Source organism: Podarcis vaucheri, assembly GCF_965113315.1.
Source record: "Podarcis vaucheri genome assembly, chromosome: 13".
Classification (NCBI taxonomy): domain Eukaryota; kingdom Metazoa; phylum Chordata; class Lepidosauria; order Squamata; family Lacertidae; genus Podarcis; species Podarcis vaucheri.
In genome coordinates, this window is record NC_138751.1 from 17,310,432 (window position 1) to 17,330,146 (window position 19,715).

General features: G+C 47.2%; 1 protein-coding gene across 5 annotated transcripts; it reads right to left on the reverse strand.

The window, feature by feature from the left end:
* Positions 1 to 12: 12 nt before the first annotated feature.
* Positions 13 to 19,322, reverse strand: SPN (sialophorin). 5 transcript variants are annotated; one of them, XM_082196871.1, is made up of 5 exons: positions 19,046 to 19,322; positions 16,811 to 16,907; positions 15,997 to 16,029; positions 12,250 to 12,368; positions 13 to 2,982 (listed from the first exon to the last, which is right to left on the reverse strand). In XM_082196871.1, exons 3-5 carry the CDS (start codon positions 15,997 to 15,999, stop codon positions 1,740 to 1,742), a joined length of 1,365 nt encoding a protein of 454 aa, XP_082052997.1. In that variant the 5' UTR covers positions 16,000 to 16,029; positions 16,811 to 16,907; positions 19,046 to 19,322; the 3' UTR covers positions 13 to 1,739. The 5 variants fall into 5 exon arrangements, with proteins under 5 accessions (XP_082052997.1, XP_082052999.1, XP_082052998.1 ...); XM_082196873.1 differs by lacking the exons at positions 15,997 to 16,029; positions 16,811 to 16,907 and having other exon boundaries at positions 12,209 to 12,368; positions 19,046 to 19,300; XM_082196872.1 differs by lacking the exons at positions 16,811 to 16,907; positions 19,046 to 19,322 and having other exon boundaries at positions 12,209 to 12,368; positions 13,346 to 16,027.
* Between the last annotated feature and the right edge of the window lie 393 nt (positions 19,323 to 19,715).

Sequence of the window (19,715 nt, forward strand, 5' to 3'; positions counted from 1 at the left end):
CACTCCAAAAAATTAAACCAAAGTAAAACTTCTTTATTGATATATTTTGATACGGCAACACACAAAAATAAATCTCTGCAAAAAAACACAACAAATTGATGCAAACAGCAATTGAACATATAGTGAAAACTAGACAGGGTTATCCAGAGGGTGAATGGAGGAGAGACAAGTAGGGAAAATGGCAGGTGGCCTCTTGCACAGCTCTTTCTATTTGTTTCATTGGGGCTTGTGCGGGCAAACACTGTCGCAGATTATGACCTACAGCAGAAATCTAAACTGGACCAAAACCAGAATAATTGCCATGTTTTCTCCTCCAATGAACTTTGGAACCTGTAATTCTGTGAGGATTTTAAAGCATCTATCTTGTGTGCCCTAACACTGGCTTTCAGAAAACCAGTAAAAAACTTTTGTAGATTCTTTGGTTTGGTTTCCCTAAGTGCCTATTCACAAAAGTATCATTAACTATTTTGTACTAATAAGTACGAGATGATTACCACATGTTATCTCAGCCAAAACAACAGTGTGGCTTCTTTCATCTTAGGCAAACAAATTTTGTATGTGGCATAAGCATTCGTGGATTAGAAGCCACTTCATCAGATAAAGAGGATTCAAGTTCACGAAAGCTTGTGCCGCTATTAATCCATTTGTCTCTAAAGTGCAGTAAGCCTCTTTGTTGCTTTTGCTGCTGCACACTAATGTATCTACCTCTCAGGAAATTGTTGCCTCTCACTCCAAGGGAGTTAGAAACCTCAACTCCTGGGTAAATAAATCACGGAGAACCCACGTCCCACCCACTTCAACGCCTTGATAATTGGTCCAAAAGAATGACCAAAGCATATTAAGAGGCAACAATCTGTAATAATGGGTCCTGAAAACCCACTTAACTGTAAAGGTTATCCAGAAATAAATATTGCCCATTACTCCAGCTATACTCCTCCCATTTGTGGTCTACTTTAAATTATGAACATCTATACTGCAACAGATCTTGGAGAATTAGCTAATAAGGATTCATTTGCTGGCTGCCTGAAAAGATGTACTTTTGATATGATACAAAGCAGTAAGCTGTCTGGTTGGAAAGATTTGGGATGATACCTGAATTAAATGAGAAGAGTGTCCATATGAACCTACATGCCCACTGGCCTGGATAGATTTAAAGAATAGGGTTGCGATATCTGGCTAGCCTATTCGCACTTCTGCGTTAAAAGTCCCCTGCAAACTGGTTCTGATAATAGGGCTCGTTGCCCACAACTGTTTTCGACGTTGTGGAAAATTGCAGCAAATTTGACGTCGTCAATTTACCCTCTTTCTGAAAATGGCAACCAAGACTTTCTGCTACAAATAGAAGGACGTTGTTTCTCCAGCGCAACCTCCCTCCTCTTTGTAGCCCTGGATTTTCCACCTGTACAACCACACCAAGGTGTTTTCTACACAGCTGCGAAAAAGCAACAGCTCAAACGCCTTGTATTCTAGAAGGGAAAAGAGGTTTGGTGGCAAAGGTGGCTGGGAAACCAGGACTCCTGGTTTAAGATCACTGTTTCTGCCTTGCAGATACCATACAAACAGGAAAAAGGATGTGGTTGGAAACACTGGTGGTGCAAGCGTTTCTCTCCTGGGCTCCTCCGCCCTTCCACCAGCTCTGAACGGACCAGGAACAGGGTCAATGGAGTGTCCTAATATACTGGAATGGGGGTAGAAAGGGGCATAAGAAGTGTGTCCTCCGTTGGTCGTTGAGGAAGAGGCTACTCCTGGTTAGCTGGGGGTGGAGGGAACACAATCTCCTGAGAGGACTGCTTGGTGGATTCTGGGAGTTTACCATTTGCTTGCCCAGAAGCCTCTGGGCTGGAGCCTCCGCCAGCATCTCCACAAAGCAGTTTCTGGTTCTCCCCGCTCTCTCCTTTCTCGCCTATTTCCTCCATGGCTACCGAAGGCACCCTCGACTGACGCTTGCCGGAGAACGTGATGAGTGTGTTGCGCTTGGTCTCCTCTTCCTTTGCAGGCACTGCCCCTTGCTCGACATCCCGATCCAAGGCCGAGTCGTCTGGCAGCGCCACCTGCCCTGCCCACCCCTCGTTGAAGCTGGTTGAGCCAGAGCGGCGCCTTCGCCTGCAAAGGAGGATGGCAATCAAGAGGATCAGGAACAGAAGGGCACAGAGGACAGCGGCCACAATTATTCCAGTCTGGCTCTTCTTCTCAGGGCTTGCTCTTGGGCCAAGGACAGCGCTTGTTGTTAGGGGGACAGCTGTCGTGGTTGAGGGCCACTGAGCAGGCCAATGGGTGCGGTTGTCCATTGTTTTGGTGTCATCTACCGCATCTTGTTCTGGCTTCGGACTTGGCTGTGCTTCACCCTTGGTAGTCTGTTTTGAATTTGACCTTGGTTTGATGCCAGATGTACTCCCAACGGTAGTCTTGAGAGGGGCTGCTGTTGTATTGAGAGGGTTTGCCACGCCACTGGTTGTACCAGTTTTTTGTCCCACAACAGCTGCTTCTGTGGTAGGGCTGACTGCAAATTTTTGTCCCACAACAGCTGTTTTTGTGGTAAGGCTGATCGCAGGGCCGGTAGAGGGATGGGGGCCTGATGTATTGTTGGTGATAGTTTCATCTTCATCTGTGCTGCTATCTTGGAGAATAAACTCTGTAGTGGTTGCTTTTAGAGACAGTTTTTTAGCTGCAGCAGTGGACTGAGACAAGGGGAGAGCTGAAGGCTTGGCTGGAGAGGCAGAGGTTGCAAGCTCTGTGCCCACCCTTTCAGTTGTGAAAGTTGACGTGGGGGGAAAGATGGTGGTCCCCACAGGCCGTGTGTCTGAAGTAGCAGAAACTTGCCCATCAACATGTGCAGCCACGGTCAAAAGAATAAGGACGCCAAAGGGCGTGCCGTAGCCAATTATTTGCCTGAGAAGGGATCGCGTTTCCATGGCGGCAGAACTCCAGAGGGCAGGGCCTGCTTGGCTAGTGATATGTAGTGGAGCAACACGGAACAGCAACCTGGGAACAAAATGTGAAAAGTTTTTAAAAAACATTTTTGCCCCTGGAAGATTGCACTGAAAAGAGAGGGGAGCAAGAGAATATCTAAACACCTGGGTTTTTAAAATTAGGGACCCGTGAATCCTTCTGATGGGTTGGGGACTTTGTGCTCAGGACTCCCCACAGCAAAATTCATTTCCAGCGTTTAACAAGGTCTGGAGCTGACCGCACCTTTCTCTAGTCTTGCAAACTAGTTTTATTTGGTGAATTGATTTGTATTGCTTTAATGTAAAAGTTGTTCGCTAGTAACATAAAAGGAAGCTGTCTTATACAGAGTCAAACCACTTGGTCTATCTAACTCAGTGCTGTCCCCACTCACTGGTAATGGCTCCCCGGGATTTCAGACAGGGATCTTTCCCCCAGCCCTGGGGATTAAATCCGGGACATTCTGCACTCAAAGCAGATGCTCTAACCACTGTGCTATCAACCTTCCCCAGCGGCTTTGAAATGAACGTGATATACATTGGATAAGAGCAGGGCCATCTTAAGCATATCCAGCACTGTGTGCAAAGATTCCTCTGCCGCTGCCCCCGGCAACTCCAAAACAAGGGAGGGGGCGGTGGAAAATGCCCTCTGCCTCCTCCACCGCCCCGATCCCTGGCGTGGTGGCAGCGATCAAGCAGGAAAACGTGCTGGCGGACATGCTCTCCAGCACCGGGCCGCCCGGGAAGGCAGCCCAGGAAGGCTGTGCACTGCCTTTCGCCAGGAGGTAGGAGGAGGACAGCGACCAGGAGCAGGGCCATCTTTAGCAGATGCAGAGGGTTGGGGGGGGGAGCTGCACACCCGCCAGCCATATAGTTGGCGGGGCGCAGCTGGCGGGCGTGCAGGGAAAGGGGAGGCTGCCGGCAAAGCCGCGCAGCTCCCCCACTCGTTAGGGCGCCTCTGAGAGGCCAGCGCCCTGGTGCGACGAACCACTAAGTCCAATGGGAAAGACGGCTCTGGATAAGAGAGAAAAATATAGATAGCTAGAAAGAAAGAGAGTTGTATGCAAATCTAGAAGGACAGAAGCATATGATGAATAAAAGGATGCATTTGTGGGATAAGGTAAAGGTAAAGGTACCCCTGCCCGAACGGGCCAGTCTTGACAGACTGTGGGGTTTGTGCGCCCATCTCACATTTATTGGCCGGGGGCCAGCGCTGTCCGGGGACACTTCCGGGTCACGTGGCCAGCGTGACATCGCTGCTCTGGCGAGCCAGAGCCGCACACGGAACGCCGTTTACCTTCCCGCTGGTAAGCGGTACCTATTTATCTACTTGCACCCGGGGGTGCTTTCGAACTGCTAGGTGGGCAGGCGCTGGGACCGAACAGCGGGAGCGCACCCCGCCGCGGGGATTCGAACTGCCGACCTTTCGATCGGCAAGCCCTAGGCGTTGAGGCTTTAGCCCACAGCGCCACCCGCGTCCCGCCATTTGTGGGATACTCAGTCCCATATAACCAACATGCTTAACTCTAATTAATGCATGGAGGGGTTAAGACCATAGAGTAAGCTGTCCTGACAGGCTTAGGTCACTCTCTCTTATCTTGGGAGAAAGGGGTATCAAGCTTTCATTCTTCCCATTACACCATTTGCACTCCTTAAAGTAAGGAGGCTAAGCTGATGGCTCCAGCTTAGTTTCATGGCTTTCTGCAAGCCATCCTTTTGTTTCTAGGCAAATGACCATTCACCACTTTAGAACTTTAGTTTTACTGCCTGTCTTTTTCTGACTGCTATATGAGAAAGCACATGAACCTGATCTTTGAAGATTTTGTATGCAAACCATTTTTAACTTGCCAAACTTGTAGTCTCTTTCTATGCTAAGGGAAGAGGAGGACTTAGGAAGCATCTTAGAAAGGGATATTTTAAAGATCCACCAGCCTATATTTCCACGCTTTACTTTGCTGTGTGTTTTTTTAAATTTTAAATCTCTGCTTGGGTTCTCTTACCAAAGAGTACTTGTGCCAAACATGGATCTTGGCATCTGTGAATTCTCTTTTAAACCAGACAACAAATGAACCAGCAGTATTTTCAAGTCAGGTGCGTGAGAACTTTAAAAAAATGGGGCTCCAATCAAGAGGAATTCCTAAGGAATATGGTGGACAGGAGCACTCACTATTTTGTGTCTGGGGCTTGGTTGAGGGCAGAACTGCCTACAACTGTTCTAGGAAGGGTTACCACAAGGAGTGGCGCTTCCTACCAGACATACACATTTCTCATGTCTGAAATCCACATACATCTGCAGGAGGGCAGCAACCGATGCATCACCGGAAAAGCAGGAAATGCACCACTCAAAAAAAGTTAACAAATGATGGCACATATAATTTATAGGCATAGCTGAAAAATTAGAATGATGGGGAGGGGCTGAGAAGAGAAATGTTAATTGTGTGTTTCATGACATATGGCCAGTTAAGCAGTTAGGTGGAGAAACACAGCCCAGTGTCGACAGGTGGGCAGAATAGCCCATTTGTCAATCATGTAACACCACTGGGGTTTCATGTGACTGACAGGCAGGTTGTTCCTCCCACCTGTCAAAATCTCTTGTGTGAGGTTCCCAAGCACCCGACAGCCAGTTTAACTGTTGGGTGCTTGATCCTTTGCTTATTTTTTTTTAATAAATAATTTTTATTGAGTTTTCAGTTTCTTACATTTTTTTTTTTTACAAACTTTAAAATATCCAGTGACTTCCATTCTTCTCCTTCCATGGTTCATGTTACATATCATACATTCCTGCATATTTTACTATAACCATTCAAATCAATTTTCCACTTTTACACCAATCAAATATTGTTTACTCTGTTGAATGCTGCCAGTGTTTTCAGCTTACAATTATTTTCCATATATTCAATAAATATGTTCCACTCTTCTTTAAATATATATTCTTCTTGCTCTCTTATTCTGTGTGTTAAGCTTGCAAGTTCTAACATCTTAAGTTGCCAATCTTCTTTACATGGGACCTCACTCACTTTCCATTCTTGGGCTAACAGAACACGGGCCGCTGTTGTTGCATACATAAATAAACTTCTGGCACCTGGGAAATTCTGTCTGGGTTATTCCCAACAAAAAGGACTCTGGTTTTTTGGGGAAGGTAAATTTAAACATTTTTTTTCAACTCATTATAAATCATTTCCCAATATTCTTTTACCTTTCTGCATGTTCACCACATATGAAAAAAAGTTCCTCCCATTTCTTTACATTTCCAACACGTATCTGATTCAGCTTTATACATCTTAGCCAACCTACTCGGAACTAAATACCATCTATGAATCATTCTCAAATAGTTCTATTTCAGAGAATAATGTGTGGTAAATTTCAAATCTCTTTTCCAGTGTTTCTCCCAGAGGTTTAGGTCGATATTTTGTCCTATATCTATTGCCCAGTGTGGAGTGCTTGACCCTTTGGGAAGTACTGAACAAAGGGCTGGAAAAGTGTGTCTTTCTCTCTCCCCCCCCCCAAAAAAAAATCAGCTGATAGAGGCGGAGATAGAAGCTCAGATTTTTCAGGCATCAACAACATGGAGGGGAACTCCTTCGTATAGCCCACAAAATGCTTCCACAACAAGGCACAGGAGCGCATCTTGCTTCAGGCAAAAGAACAAGCGGGAATTTCCTTTAAGCTCCCAGTAGTTCCTGTGAAGTCACACCTGGGCATGGTTTGGGGGGAAACAGCTCTCATGGGCCAAATTGGGACCTCTGGCAGGTCAGGTTTGGCCCGTGGACTGGTGGTTCCCCACCCCTGATTGAAGGGATCTCTTTTATTAGGGTTCAGGATCTAGAATTAGCACACTGTGCCACTAGGACAGGACACACCTTCCTACAGAGGAGCCATTCAAACAAAGGGCTGCTGTCCTCTGTAAAGTAGGAGACAGGACCAGTTTATTTCTGCAGCCTTCTCAAGTCTTACCCCACAAATCAAATTGAGTGAGGAGGAACTGAAAGAGACAGGAAAGGGCGGGGAGCAAGGCTGATGAGGTTTTTTGGGGGAAGGAAGCAGGGATCGGAAGAGGAAGGTGTGGAACGAGCCGATAGCTGAGAAAGACAAGTGAGGAAGACCACATACGAACAGGTTTCCATGCTCCAGATTTCCCTTGTGGTTTTAATTTGAATGCATTATAGACACGAGCATTTTTTTTTTACATTTCAGAAGCTTCCAATCTTTGTTAGAAGCCGCCCAGAGTGGCTGGGGAGACCCAGCCAGATGGGCAGGGTACAAATATTGTTGTTGTTGTTGTTGTTGTTGTTGTTGTTATGCAGATTGCATGAGTGATGGCTCAGAGCTCAGCGGCAGAGCCCGTGCATTGAGTACTAAAGATCCCAGGAGTTGCAATGTAAGATGAGCCCTATCAGACCAGGAGTTGTTCGGGACCCGGAGAGAGGCTCTGTATAAATGCCATGCATATATTTGGGAAAAGAAAAAAAAAACCAGAGAAGAGTCTAGAATGGAGTTGCCATCTTTGGAATCTCATCTGTGCTTATGCATTTTTCAGAGTTATATCATGCCTGAGCTCTTTTGTGGCAAGAGCCTGCTGTATCAGGCCAGTGGCGCATCTAATCCAGCATCTGTTCTCACACGCAGCCAGAGTGCAACCCTCCTGTGGTTTCCAGGAACTGGTATCCAGCAGTATTACTGCCTCCAGCAGCGGAGGCAGAACAGAGTCACCACCATAGCTAGTCATTGATAGCCTTGCCTCCATGAAAAGGTCTGATTTTCTTTTACAGCCATCCAGACTGGTGGACATCCAAGCCGTGGCCTAGCCGGTGAGGCTGCCCAACACAATGGTTCGGAGGGACAAAATCTCCCCACCCAGCAAGGCCACACCCAGGATTTTCCACTCAGGAAGAATAACACATTTTGCTGACGGAAGCGGCCTGTAGTACGAGCGGCAGAGCTAACCGCTCACAACGCCACCTCGCCATCCGGTACTAACGGGCAGCTAGGGGGCAGGAGGAACCATTCAATTCTGTCCTCATTTAAAGGCGAGCCTTTCACTTTCTGAAACAATACATGAACCAAAATGTAGCCGTCCTTTGCAGTTTGCCAATTTTGCAGCACGGTTCTCCAGCCGAGTCACACGTACAGAAATGCAGCAAAGTGTGCACACAAAAAATGCACATGTGGGTGAAAATATTGTACAAAGATGCATTCTATTGGGGGAAATTGCTTTGCAAAAATGTGTAGACTAGGCACAATTGCATGCAAAAATAAAAATACATATATTAGGAGAAATTAGCACTGAAATTTTCACCTAGACTCTTTTCTAAAAATTGTCAGTTGATGTGGAAATGTGAAGAGTTGAAGATATGAGAAATGGAGAGTAACTGAAAATGGGCAGATATACCCATCATTCCTTTCCAGTCCAGTGAGTGTGGTCAGAGGCAGATTTGGCCGCACTGGGCGCTGAGGATAGGGAGCGGTGTAGCTGTGATATAGCAAATAGATCAGAATGGAAGGCGAGAGGTGGGGCTGTCAAATTTTGGCCCTGCAAAGGATGTCACTGAAATTTGAAAGAGCAAAGTCCGCTCTTGGTGTGGTCCAAAGGCACATGAGTCTACTCCCTTATGGATGCAAAGAAGGCTCAGTGCTGATCAGTGCCTGGATGGGAGACCAGCTGAGAACTGACATGTCTACACTGCCTTGAGTTCCATAATAAGAGAAAGGCAGGATACCATTGTAAGAAGGGCGGTAGGAGTCAACCCCAAACCTGCTGAAATCCCATGCTGGCTTGATGCTGAGGAAGAGAGCAAGCAAATGGCCCAGTCCTCATCATGCCCGCCTAGAAGGCTAGCAGAGACTGCAACTCCTTCAGCTCACTTGTCACACTTTCCTCACTCACTCACTGAAGGTTAGCCAAAGGCAGTGGCAGCCAGGGCTGGCGGTTAGTCCCCTGGTCAGGGATGGGCCGCAACACCTGCCCAGCTATACCATACCCTCCAAGACCTTGAAGCCAAAATCCAGGACGCCATCTTCCTGGGCTGCATTTTCCCATTTTTTATCATGAGAACATCATGGCCATGGTTCCCCCCCCCCTCCAAAAAAAGAATGGGCAAGGCACCCAAAAACAAGTGCTTGGGGATACCATGTGAGATCACACCCTGAAGAAAGTGCTTTTCCGGGGGTGGGAGGATTGCGCCGCCAAACCATGCAAGATCACAGCAACCAAAATGGCCACTTTTCTCTCATGATAAAAAAAAAGGATGACCCATTCTTTCCTGGGACGCTTGTGGGGTATGCAATATCAACCTCTGACACCTCCACCATGCCCCAGAGCTGGGATTAGGAATATGTGTGTATGTGTGTGCCTGTTGAATAGGAAGCTGGCAACTGGTGGTGGCCATGAGGAGATTTCTTCAGACAAAGGACCCTTTCCTCTCATGGGAACCTGGCTGCTCTTCCATATCAACAGGGAAGACCCGGGCTAGGCTTTCCAGAAAGAAACGTCCAAGGGTGGAGTCTGGAAAGTTAAGATAGAGCACATGACATAGTATTTGGGGGAATCCTTCAAGGGCAAGTGGTATTGCTGAGGGAGTTGGGTGACGCAGTGGAAGCTGAAGCCCATTGAGGGACATCTTGGCCAAGGCCTGCTGTGAAACCTTAAAGTGGCACTGCCCAAGGCCCTCCCTGCTGCCACTTGCAGCTGAAGAATTTCCCTCACGTGCCAAGTCCAAATATCCCTGCCAACCAACTTGGCACCAGAGTAATTATGGCCATTAGAGAATTACTGTAAACTCAGAGGCTCCTGATATTTTGCCACCCTCCACCCTTGAACGTTTCCTTCATCTTAAGAAGCTGCCAGGCTCCTACAAAAGGAGGCAGCCCTTTAGGTATGACATTGAGACATTATCTTAATGAGATAATTGTGTGGAAATGCTGCCTGTGTGCTGCAACACTGTTCTGCTGTGTACGTTTATTATATTTCTATCCTGCCTTTCAGCAGGAAACCACAATGTGTCTCATGGAAGGAACGTAAAACAAAAATGGGTCAAAGGAGGCGAATGGAAGGGGCCTCGCTGTGTGCGCCCCACAAAATGGCTGACCGCTGAGAGAACCTGGGGAGAGGAGGGGCCGGGTGGCAGTTGTGTAAGGCGGGTGGATGGAAAGGGCCGCTCCCTCTTCCTGCCACAGCCTGCTGCTTCTCTTTCTAGTGTTTCTCTCATGCTGCCATAATGAAAAGAAATAGAAGCAATAAAATATAAGAAAGAAAGAAAGAAAGAAAGAAAGAAAGAAAGAAAGAAAGAAAGAAAGAAAGAAAGAAAGAAAGCTGAACGTTCAGGGTTGTTCCAGCCCACGGCAGTTCTCTGCCTGAAGCATTGCCTCATCCCTGCTAGGCCCAACCCTCTAAACAAATATTGCAGTGCCATTTGGACACCCATTTCATGTGTTTCCCTTGTTGTCTCTCTACAGGGCAGGCTCCAATTCAGGGGAAGATCCTGGTATAATAATCCTTGGAGCAGCTTATCCTCCACCCTGAGGATAAAGGATGACTATATCTGCCCATTTCAGTTTCTCTCAGTTCCTCAGTTTCCCAGTCTTAAATTAACATCTTTGCATTTCCACAGCAAATTGCAATCTGTTTTTTAAAAAATCCTCATGAAAATTCCACAGTTTTTTGAATGCAAAATTCTCTCCAAAAAAACCCCATATTTTTTAAAGGTATGCAGTTTTGACTATTGGGCACATTTTTTTTTGTAAGCGACTTCCTATAATGCAATGGATTTTTCTACATTATCTTTGCTAACGTATGCATTTTTGTGCATAACACAGGGTTCCCAAATTGTGTTTGCGGATTACCAGTGGCCCATAAGCTTCATTCAGGTGGTCTGTGCCATCTCCGCAAAGGACACTTGCACTCTGAAGTCTATCAAATTCTATGGAATTTAAAGTGCAGTACAAGCACATACAGTATGACAAATAAAAGCAGCAACAAAAATGCATTTCAAAATCATGCAGCGTCTTGCATGGTGCATTGCAATTGCTACAGCAGGCAGGGGGGGAAATCATCAAGTGGTCTGCCAAGACCCTCAACAATTCATGTGGGAGGTGGAAAATTGGAGAAGCACAAGCATATGCATTTTTGCACACCTTCTCGGTTTGGAGATCTACACTGCAAAATCTGGAGAGGTGCAAATTCCAAAGGATACTTAATTGTGCATTGGCTTGAGAAGCGTGGATTAGGAAGTTTCTCATTAGAATGCAAACAAATTTCTACCTTATCCCATCCCTTGAGGGAGCAGAGAAGTGCTATGAGAGGCTGCCCTGAAAGAAACTTGTCCTCTGAGTGCTTTTCCTGCAGTTTTTGGGAGGGGGATTCCCCCCATCTCACCACAATGGACCATCTTCTGTCAGTTCCTGCGTAGGAAGCTCAGACAGGAGATGCCATGAGTGTGCACGTTGTGTCTCCTCCACTGCGGCGCTTCTGAATCTACTGCGAGATATCGTAATCGAAGGCGGGTGTAGGGGAAACTTGAGGGCTGCGCAGCACTTTCACTCATCCACGCAGCATGGAATCTGTGACTTATCACTATAGAAAAAGCGTGCTCACTGACTTTCCACGTTTCGGCATGTGTTATTCATGAGCAGCAAAGAGTTTAAGAAATGCATCCAGCATCCAGGAAGGAAAATGTGGCTGTAGACTATAAAACTATATAGCTGCCTAGATTATAAGAGAGAAATCAGGACCAGAAACCTGATTTAGTCCTGTGGAGACTCCTGTGCCGACTCAAGTCATTATGCCACCTGAAGCTGAGCCCCAGAAGTACTGCCTCCCTTCTGTTAGGGCCGGCACTTCAAAAATTCAAATTCCTGCCTTTCCCCATCTCTCTATCATGGTCCTGCCTGAAGCAGATTTCTCTATTTTGCCACTTGGTCGAGATGCCGGATTCTCTGCATATAGCAGCCTCTTTTCCACTGTTCTTCCAGCTCTTTCAGCTCTTAATCCCAGCTCGGGGCAGACAAAGTATTTGATTTAGAGCCAGGTTCAAATCCCGCCTCGGCTAGTCGCTAACCTACTTCACAGGTTTCTGTGAAGATAAAATAGATGCCCAACAGAACTCCTTCGAGGGATGCCAGGTGGAAGATACAACAAACGCACTTTAACAATACACCTCTCATTTCCGCAGCCGCCACCCCCCTTCCCCGCAACCATTTCCACACGATACTTTGCAATTTTGCTCTATCCCAAATGACCAATGCGCCACCATCCCGCTCCCCTCTACCTTTTGCTTAGGAAGAAGGCTTCACGCAACGCTGGTCCCACCTGTTGAGGGAAGGTTCTTGTGGGGCAGGCCTCAGCTTTGCCTTCGCCTCACCAATATTCTGTTTGGCCAGGCAGGAAGGAGTGAATGAAACCGAGGAGGAGGTGGCGGTGGAGAAATACTGAAAAAGAAGAAGCAACCGTTAAATGCACACAGCGAGAGGAAGTGGTGTAGTCAGCTTGGCAATGCATCGCGGGTGCGAGAGGGGCCTGCCCACGCTGGGACATGTGGGGAGACCGAGAGGCTCTTGGAACCAAGGACCACCAAAGTTATCCACCCTCCCACACAAAATGCTAGGGCGGCCAACGTGAAGAAAGGGTGCCTCAGAGCTCATGCAGAGTGCACTAGCCTCACCAGTAAGCAAGCTCAGCTCCGCTTCCTGCACCCACAGCGGAGGAAGGCACAACCACAGAACGGCTGAGGAAAGTAAGATGGATGGGCTGCCAGGCAAGCAGACTGGCCGTGCAAGTGGATGGTGGTTTTCATCCTGCTCAGACTAGGGCAGTAACGTCCCCTTTTAGTCATCTAGATATCAGTATGGCAACCACAGGCTCCCTGAAGCTGGCAAGCGCTTATCTTCTTTTGCACATCTTCCCCTTACTGCTGTGGGACTGGGTGGGGTATGTATGTGGGTGTGTGACTTCTCTAAGTCTTCCTCTAGAACATCCAGACTTGAGAATATCTCGGTGGTTCCACTTCCACCATCTCTGGGCAACCACAATGGAGAGGGTCAGTGTGGTGCAGTGGTTAGAGCATCAGACTAGCTGATGGCAGTTGAGAGTCCAACAGCATTGGGAGGAGCACAGCATCCCCATCCCCATTTTAAATGGTTGGCCCAAGTGCTACAAGCCCATTTCAAGCAGCAAAACGTTTTTGTTACCTCCACAGTCTCTGTACCCACCAGTGTTGTGGCGGATGTATGCAAATCTTGTGTGTTGTGCATGTCCAGACTAACCTTGTCTTCTAAGAAGGAAAGTGCATTGCACTCTAGGGAGTTTACTCCCAGATAAGTGGAATTAAGTTTGTAATTAGACTGGGTCCCTTTCTGGCCTGCCCCATGTCTGCAGCCTGGTTCTGGTTTGTCTAATACAGTGGTACCTTGGTTTTCGAACAGCTTAGTTAAAGAAGAACTTGGATCCCAAACACTGCAAAACCGGAAGTAGGTGTTCTGGTTTCCGAACTTTTTTTTGGAAGCCAAATGTGCTCCGTTTTGTGTCCCCCTGTGTGTTTCCTGTTGCGCTGCTACTTTGCGTCCCCCCAATTGTAATTCAAGCCTTCCATTTCCGACTGCAGTGTTCTAAGGTGATATTTGAAGCTTATATTTGGTGCTTTTGTTTTTGCTATTTATTTTACATTTTTTTATTTGAGGCTTTTTCAGTTAATTTGTTTTTGTGACTGTGTGAATCCCAGTTCAGCTATTGATTGATTGATTGATTGATTGTGTGACTGTGGAAATGGATAAAAGCCTCCCATCCAAACAATGACTATCATCGGTGCAGGTAAGAAAGATTATTTTTTTTAAAAAAAAATCATCTACAATACTATTTTATTTATTTTATAGTACAGCTGAGGAAACCAGGAAGTACAACATGTCAAAATCCTTTGAACAGTAAATGCAATCCCATGATTACACAGCAAACTCAAATGATCAGGAAAACCCTTCCCCAATATCCTCTACACTCCCCAAATAATATTTATTCATTTGATTGAAAATAAAATATTTATATATTTGTATTTACTATCTATATATTCCACTATTCATTTTTAAAAAATCAGTCATTTTCAACAATCATATAAATAATCACACACATATCAGAAATCAGCCAACTATTTTGAAAAGATGCATTCTTCATTGCCTGCATAAGCCTGACTGAATAGAAAGGTTTTTGGCAAGCTTTCAAAAGCTGAAACAGAAGGTGCCTGCTGAATCTCTGTTGGCAGAGTATTCCCAGGACTGAGCTGATGACACTAAAGACTTGGTTTCTTCCCAAGCGACTCTTGGGAAGACAGTATAAAGACAATATAAATAGATGCTTCACTTTCAGAAGTAGAATTCAAGGCTATTTTAAAATAAGCACACACTGAGCTCCTGGCCCACCTCGCCTAGTCTTGTACCCTCTGTGCAGTATGGGCTCTCCAGGGTCTTCAACACTGCGCCACCATTATGTATTTGAGCTGGAAGAGGGAGCTGAACCTTGGAAAGGCCATATCTCAGTGGCAGAGCAAACACTCTGCTTTGCCGGTTCAATTCCCAGCATCTCCAGGCTTGGAAGCACCCCTGGTGGAAACCCTAGACAAACCACTATGCTCCCCCATAGGACTCCCTGCTCAGCTACCCCTGAATTGTGGCCCAAAACATGGAGATTCAAGGAATTGGACCCAGGGCCTTGTGTGCCCAGCCCCTGAACAAACACCCCACTCCTAGTGGCATAGCAAGAAAACTGCTAGCACATTTGCAAAGCTAAGCAGGGCCCAGTATGGTTTCAAATTGGTTGAGATGCATGCATCGCAGCGGGTCAAACTACATGGTCCACGGGGTCCCTTCCAACGCTACAATCTTACGATGAACTGCTACGCCACTTGGGCCTCATGGCGGACCCTGTCAGCGTGGTGTGTTGGGAAGGCAAATTTAAGCCTTTTCTCCCCTGTTGCAGTCTCGAAAAAAATGCCCCTCCCCATGGTTGATTCCAAATGAGATGTCCGGCTCATTTGGGGCCTCAGCAGGGGTGGCAGAGCAAAAGGCTTCTCCGGGCACCGAGATAAGCGCAAAGGGAAGCTTTTCACCTGCTCAGTTCTGGCATGGCAGTGTTTTGTTTCAGGCCGCAGGGCACGAAGAAACGAAAGTCACAGAAGGGATGCCTGTCTGGGGCAGCCTGATAAGGGCCCATGAACTGCAACGGTTGAACAACAAAAGGAGTCGATAAGGCAAGACCAACACAGGAACGGCTGGGTGGTTAAACTGCAAAATTAGACGGGTTAATCTAGGTCTTCAAGGATGCGCTGGTGTACATACGAAACTCTTGAGGTGAGAGGAAGGTAATAGAGGAGTAATACAGTCTCACCACTGTAACACAGTCCGAGAGCTTAAAGGGCTGATCTCAGAGCAATTCTTTCAAAAAACAGACTTTATTTCACACAAACACACACTATATTTGGGGCTTAGGTGTTTGGAAGCGGAGGAGATGTCCCAGGGCGTATTTTCAGCATTACTACAATCCTACCACATCCCTGAGGGAGTGGACTTCATGGTTTGGAAGCCCCACGTCAACAAAGGGGGTCAGACGAGGGTCAGAAGCAGAGCAGGAGAGAGAGGACCACTGCCATGAGGATTCCAAGGCTTGCTGTCAGACCACCAGATCCAGCTGTTGCAGCTGGTGTCGTAGTTGATGGTCGGCAGCCAGCCCCACAGCCCCTGTTACCATGGGTTTGGGTTGAATTTCTCTCATCTGACTTAGGCGATGCCCTCATTTCTCCTTCTCCCTTAGGCTGTCCTGGTTTTGTGCTTGGTTTTTTGCCGGGTGACCTCTCAGTGGTGCTGATGGTCGCATTCGGAGGCCATTTTGCAGCTGCAGTCAATTCTTTGGAAAGAGGCTTCAAGGCAGGAGAATGCACTTCTCCAGAGGGTTTGTTCGTTACATTTTCTCTGGATGTATGAACTGAAGCGATTGCATTTTGAGACAATTCGTTAGCTGCAACAGTGGGATGAGGTGAAGATTTGTCTGGAGGTTGTGTGGTTGCATTCTCCTCACCATTTGTGGCCACGGCCAAAAGGATAAGGAAGCCAAAGCCACTTCCGGGCCTGCCCCAGGAGGTGGGGTTGCGGGCATCACGCCCTTCCCCACGTGAGCGGGGGCTGGTCTCAGCCCCCGCGAGAGCAGGGGAATCCCGTCCGGCCACGCCTCCCGGCCAGCCAATCGGCTGGCTGGAGGGGGCGTGGCTTGCCCTATTTAGGGTCGGAGCGGAGGGGGTTCGCCCTCTCTTCTCCGGCTAGCCCCACGTTTCCCCACCCTCCCTCCCTTTAGTTGGGCTTTAGGTAGGTCTGACTTTGCTATGGGCTTCGGCCTGTCGCCGCAAGGGGCATGGTAGGAATTTTTCCCAATTGGCAATTTCCAGCCTTTCGGTTTTTCACCTACCTCGTAGCAACTCGTCACAACTCCTCGGCATTGGCGGTAGGCATTGGTAAGAAGGGGTTAAGAGGATGTGTAGGGGGGGAGGAACGCCATCACCTCCCCCCAGTGAACGAAGGGTGGTCCGTTAAAGGACTCCGGGGGGCGTGGCCCTGTCCGAAGCCTATGGAGGTGAGGGCCAAAGGCACGCCCCAGAGCGGTGACCCGGGGGAGCTCCTAGTCGACGTGCCTCGGCGGGAGACTCCCCCGATCAGTGTTAACCCTTCACCGTGTCTCCAGCAAATGGGCTGGACCCGGATAGTTGTTAGGACCAATGCCTAAGCCAATGCCTCTCATTCCTGAATTCAATAAAGTTGTGGCCTAATTCGCCCAATTAACCTTAATTATGGTGTCTCGTGTGTTTATTTATCCTGGTGGGGGGCGGGAACTCGCCACGCAAAAGGCATGCTGTAGCCCATTATTTGCCTGAGAAGAGATCTTGTTTCCATAGTGTCAGAACTCCAGAAGGCAGTGGAGCAACAAGGAACAGCAACCTAAGGACAAAACGTAAAAGAAATATCCAAGAGCTAATTGGGTTGAATTAGCAAAAATGACGGCAACAATTAGAATGCAATCTAATCAAAATCTCAATCAGGAATGTAAATGTGTAGAAGAATACATGACCAAAAGATGCTCCAACAAGAATTTATTGATATGTATAGACTGATTTTACAAAGTTAAGTTAAGCTAATCAGATATATAAGATTGAATGTTTAATTATTAAGATACAAAATTACAATCTCAATAATAAAGTTACAAAATAATAACAAGGAAGTCACGCAGGGGTGGAGGGAAGACACAGGGCAAGAAATAAGAAATGGATAAATGTTGGTACGTAATGAAATGTGAAAGTGTGAATTTACGAATATAAAGTATTTGTATCATTATGTAAAGATTTCATATATGGATTGCAACATGAATAATAAATAAATAAATAAATGGGGGAAAAGAAATATCCAAGAGCATGCATTGAGAAAAGAGGGCAGCCAGCAGCTACCTCAACTCATAGGCTTTTAAATCAGAGAAGTGCTAGTTTGGTTCATTGGTTTGGAAAACGCAAATCTGATGCGTTTGAATCTCTACAGTTCATCATCGTGTTTTTCCAGTTGCAAGGGTTCCGTTATGGCCTCTGCCTGTGTGACAGAGTTTGGGTGGAGATGAGCTTTCCCTTTCATGCATCAACAAGGATGGCGATGCCTGTCTCCACTGGCTTCCAGAGAGATCACTTGCCCCACGCAGCAACTGACCGAGGATCTGGACCGAGGATTTCTACAGCGCTTGGGGACATGGCCCTATTTAGGTGGTATCACGGTGGTCCGAGGGCTTGATTCCCTGCTGTAACCTGGTCTGTGGGAATGCAGGGAAGCAGCTGCACCAGGTGCCCAGAGGGGTGAAATATTTTAAATACATATAATTAGCATTCGCAACCCGCAGCTCAACATACTAAAAGGGTGCAGGTGGTGAATCCTAGAATGTTGCCAGGCGTGCAGAATCCGGCTGAGACGCTGGACTTGCCATGTTTCAACAGGCCTTCCTCATCATGTGGCAATCTTATCGTTTCTAGACAGCTGTCAGCTCTCCATTTTCAACTCACGGCTGGCGCCGCCACCAGGCAAGGCCAGGCATCTGTCATTTGCGTGGTCCAGAAAGCAAACAAAAGATGGCATAGATTTATGAGGATTTTGCATGTGTAAATGTATATATATAGCTGGTATATGTATAGCTGCAAATTAAAACTAACATTGACTGTCGGTGACCTGTCTATCTCCTTTGCCTATTGTTCATATTATATATTAATATATTAGTTATATCCTGCCATAAAGGATAAAGTTCTGTTCTACTATTAATTCGGTTTGTTATGAATTTTTTTCATAAACAACAGAATGTATCTCTTTATGACCTAATATTATTATCAGTATTATTGTTCTATATTCCACCTTTTCTACAAGCTCAATGTGGTGTGCATGGTTTCCCGCCTCGTCATTTAATCCCCACAACATCCTTGTTAGGTAGGTTAGGCTAAGAGGCAATGACCGGCCCCCACAGGTGAAAACAGGAGCCTATTTCAGCTTTCATAATGCATGAGGGCAGCTGGGGAGCAGCGGGGAGAGGAAGACTGGATAACTTTATTCGCCCCATTAGATTTATCTGTGGCTGAAGCATCCTTTCTGGCAGAGCTTCTGTGCTCTTGATTGCAGTGGGTACAAGCTCCCCTCCTCTGGCATGAAGGCAGCATACTACACCTGTTGAATTTCTACCTGCCACCCAGCTATTACATTGCAGAAGACCCTCGCCAGGGCTCCACAGGCTGTCCTGCGGGGAACGCAGTGCTGGCCTGAGACTTTTTGCTGCTTGAAGCTGAGTTCAAATTGTGGGCATGCACGCACATAAACACAGCTAAAAATTCAAATTAAAAATCCAAACTCCTGCCTTCCTCTACCACAGGAAAGAAAAAGAAGAGACGAAAAGGTGGGACTCGGAACGGAGCAAAGCCTTACCCACTGAAAAACGCCATTCCCAACCCGGCTTCCGCCCCCACCCTTTTGAAAAGCAAAAACCATCAGGGAAGGGCAGCACTGGCAGAGACCAAGCGGGTGCATTGGGGGCGAGTGGGGTGGCTTCTTCGCCATACCTGCCAATGGTCTTGTGGAGCAGTTGCGTCCAGACTAGGCTAGCAAGGTCCCTCTCTGAGCGTCTGCACATCTGCAAGGCGACAAACATTTGTTGACGTCCTCGGCTGCTTATCTCCCCTTGCCTGACTCCTTATCGGCGCTGGACTGCAGGTGGTGGGAGGGCTTTATCCAGGCCCTCCTCCCAGCAACTTAACATCCAGTCCAGAGAATGGTGCCACCGTTATTCGGCAGCCGCTATGGAGAGGGCATGGTGCTGGAGGAGACTCTTGAGAGTCCCATGGACTGCAAGAATTTCAAACCTCTCCATTCTTAAGGAAATCAGCCCTGAGTGCTCACTGGAAGGACAGATCCTGAAGCTGAGGCTCCAATATTTGGCCACCTCATGAGAAGAGAAAAAGACCCTGATGTTGGGAAAGATGGAGGGTACAAGGAGAAGGGGACGACAGATGACGAGATGGTTGGACAGCAGGGGCGTCGACTTATAAAAAATATTGGGGGAGCCCGCGAAAGCTCATGAATAATAAATAAGCTCATGAATATGCAGATAAAGTGGCGCCGCCTCCTCGTGAGCGAATAGGGGAGAGCGTGCTGCGCCTATTAATCAGCTCCGAAGGAAATTGGGTGGAGCTTTTGCTCGGGAGGGAGGGCAGGAGGCATGCAGCCCGACCC

Excerpts from the sequence above, each read along its gene's own strand:
- SPN (XM_082196870.1), bottom strand. The coding sequence starts at position 13,190 with ATGCACAACACACAAGATTTGCATACATCCGCCACAACACTG. Across the intron at positions 12,369-13,148 it reads ATACATCCGCCACAACACTG|TATTTCTCCACCGCCACCTC; the intron begins GTGGGTACAGAG and ends CTTCTTTTTCAG. Across the intron at positions 2,983-12,249 it reads CAAGAACCTTCCCTCAACAG|GTTGCTGTTCCGTGTTGCTC; the intron begins GTGGGACCAGCG and ends TTTTGTTCCCAG.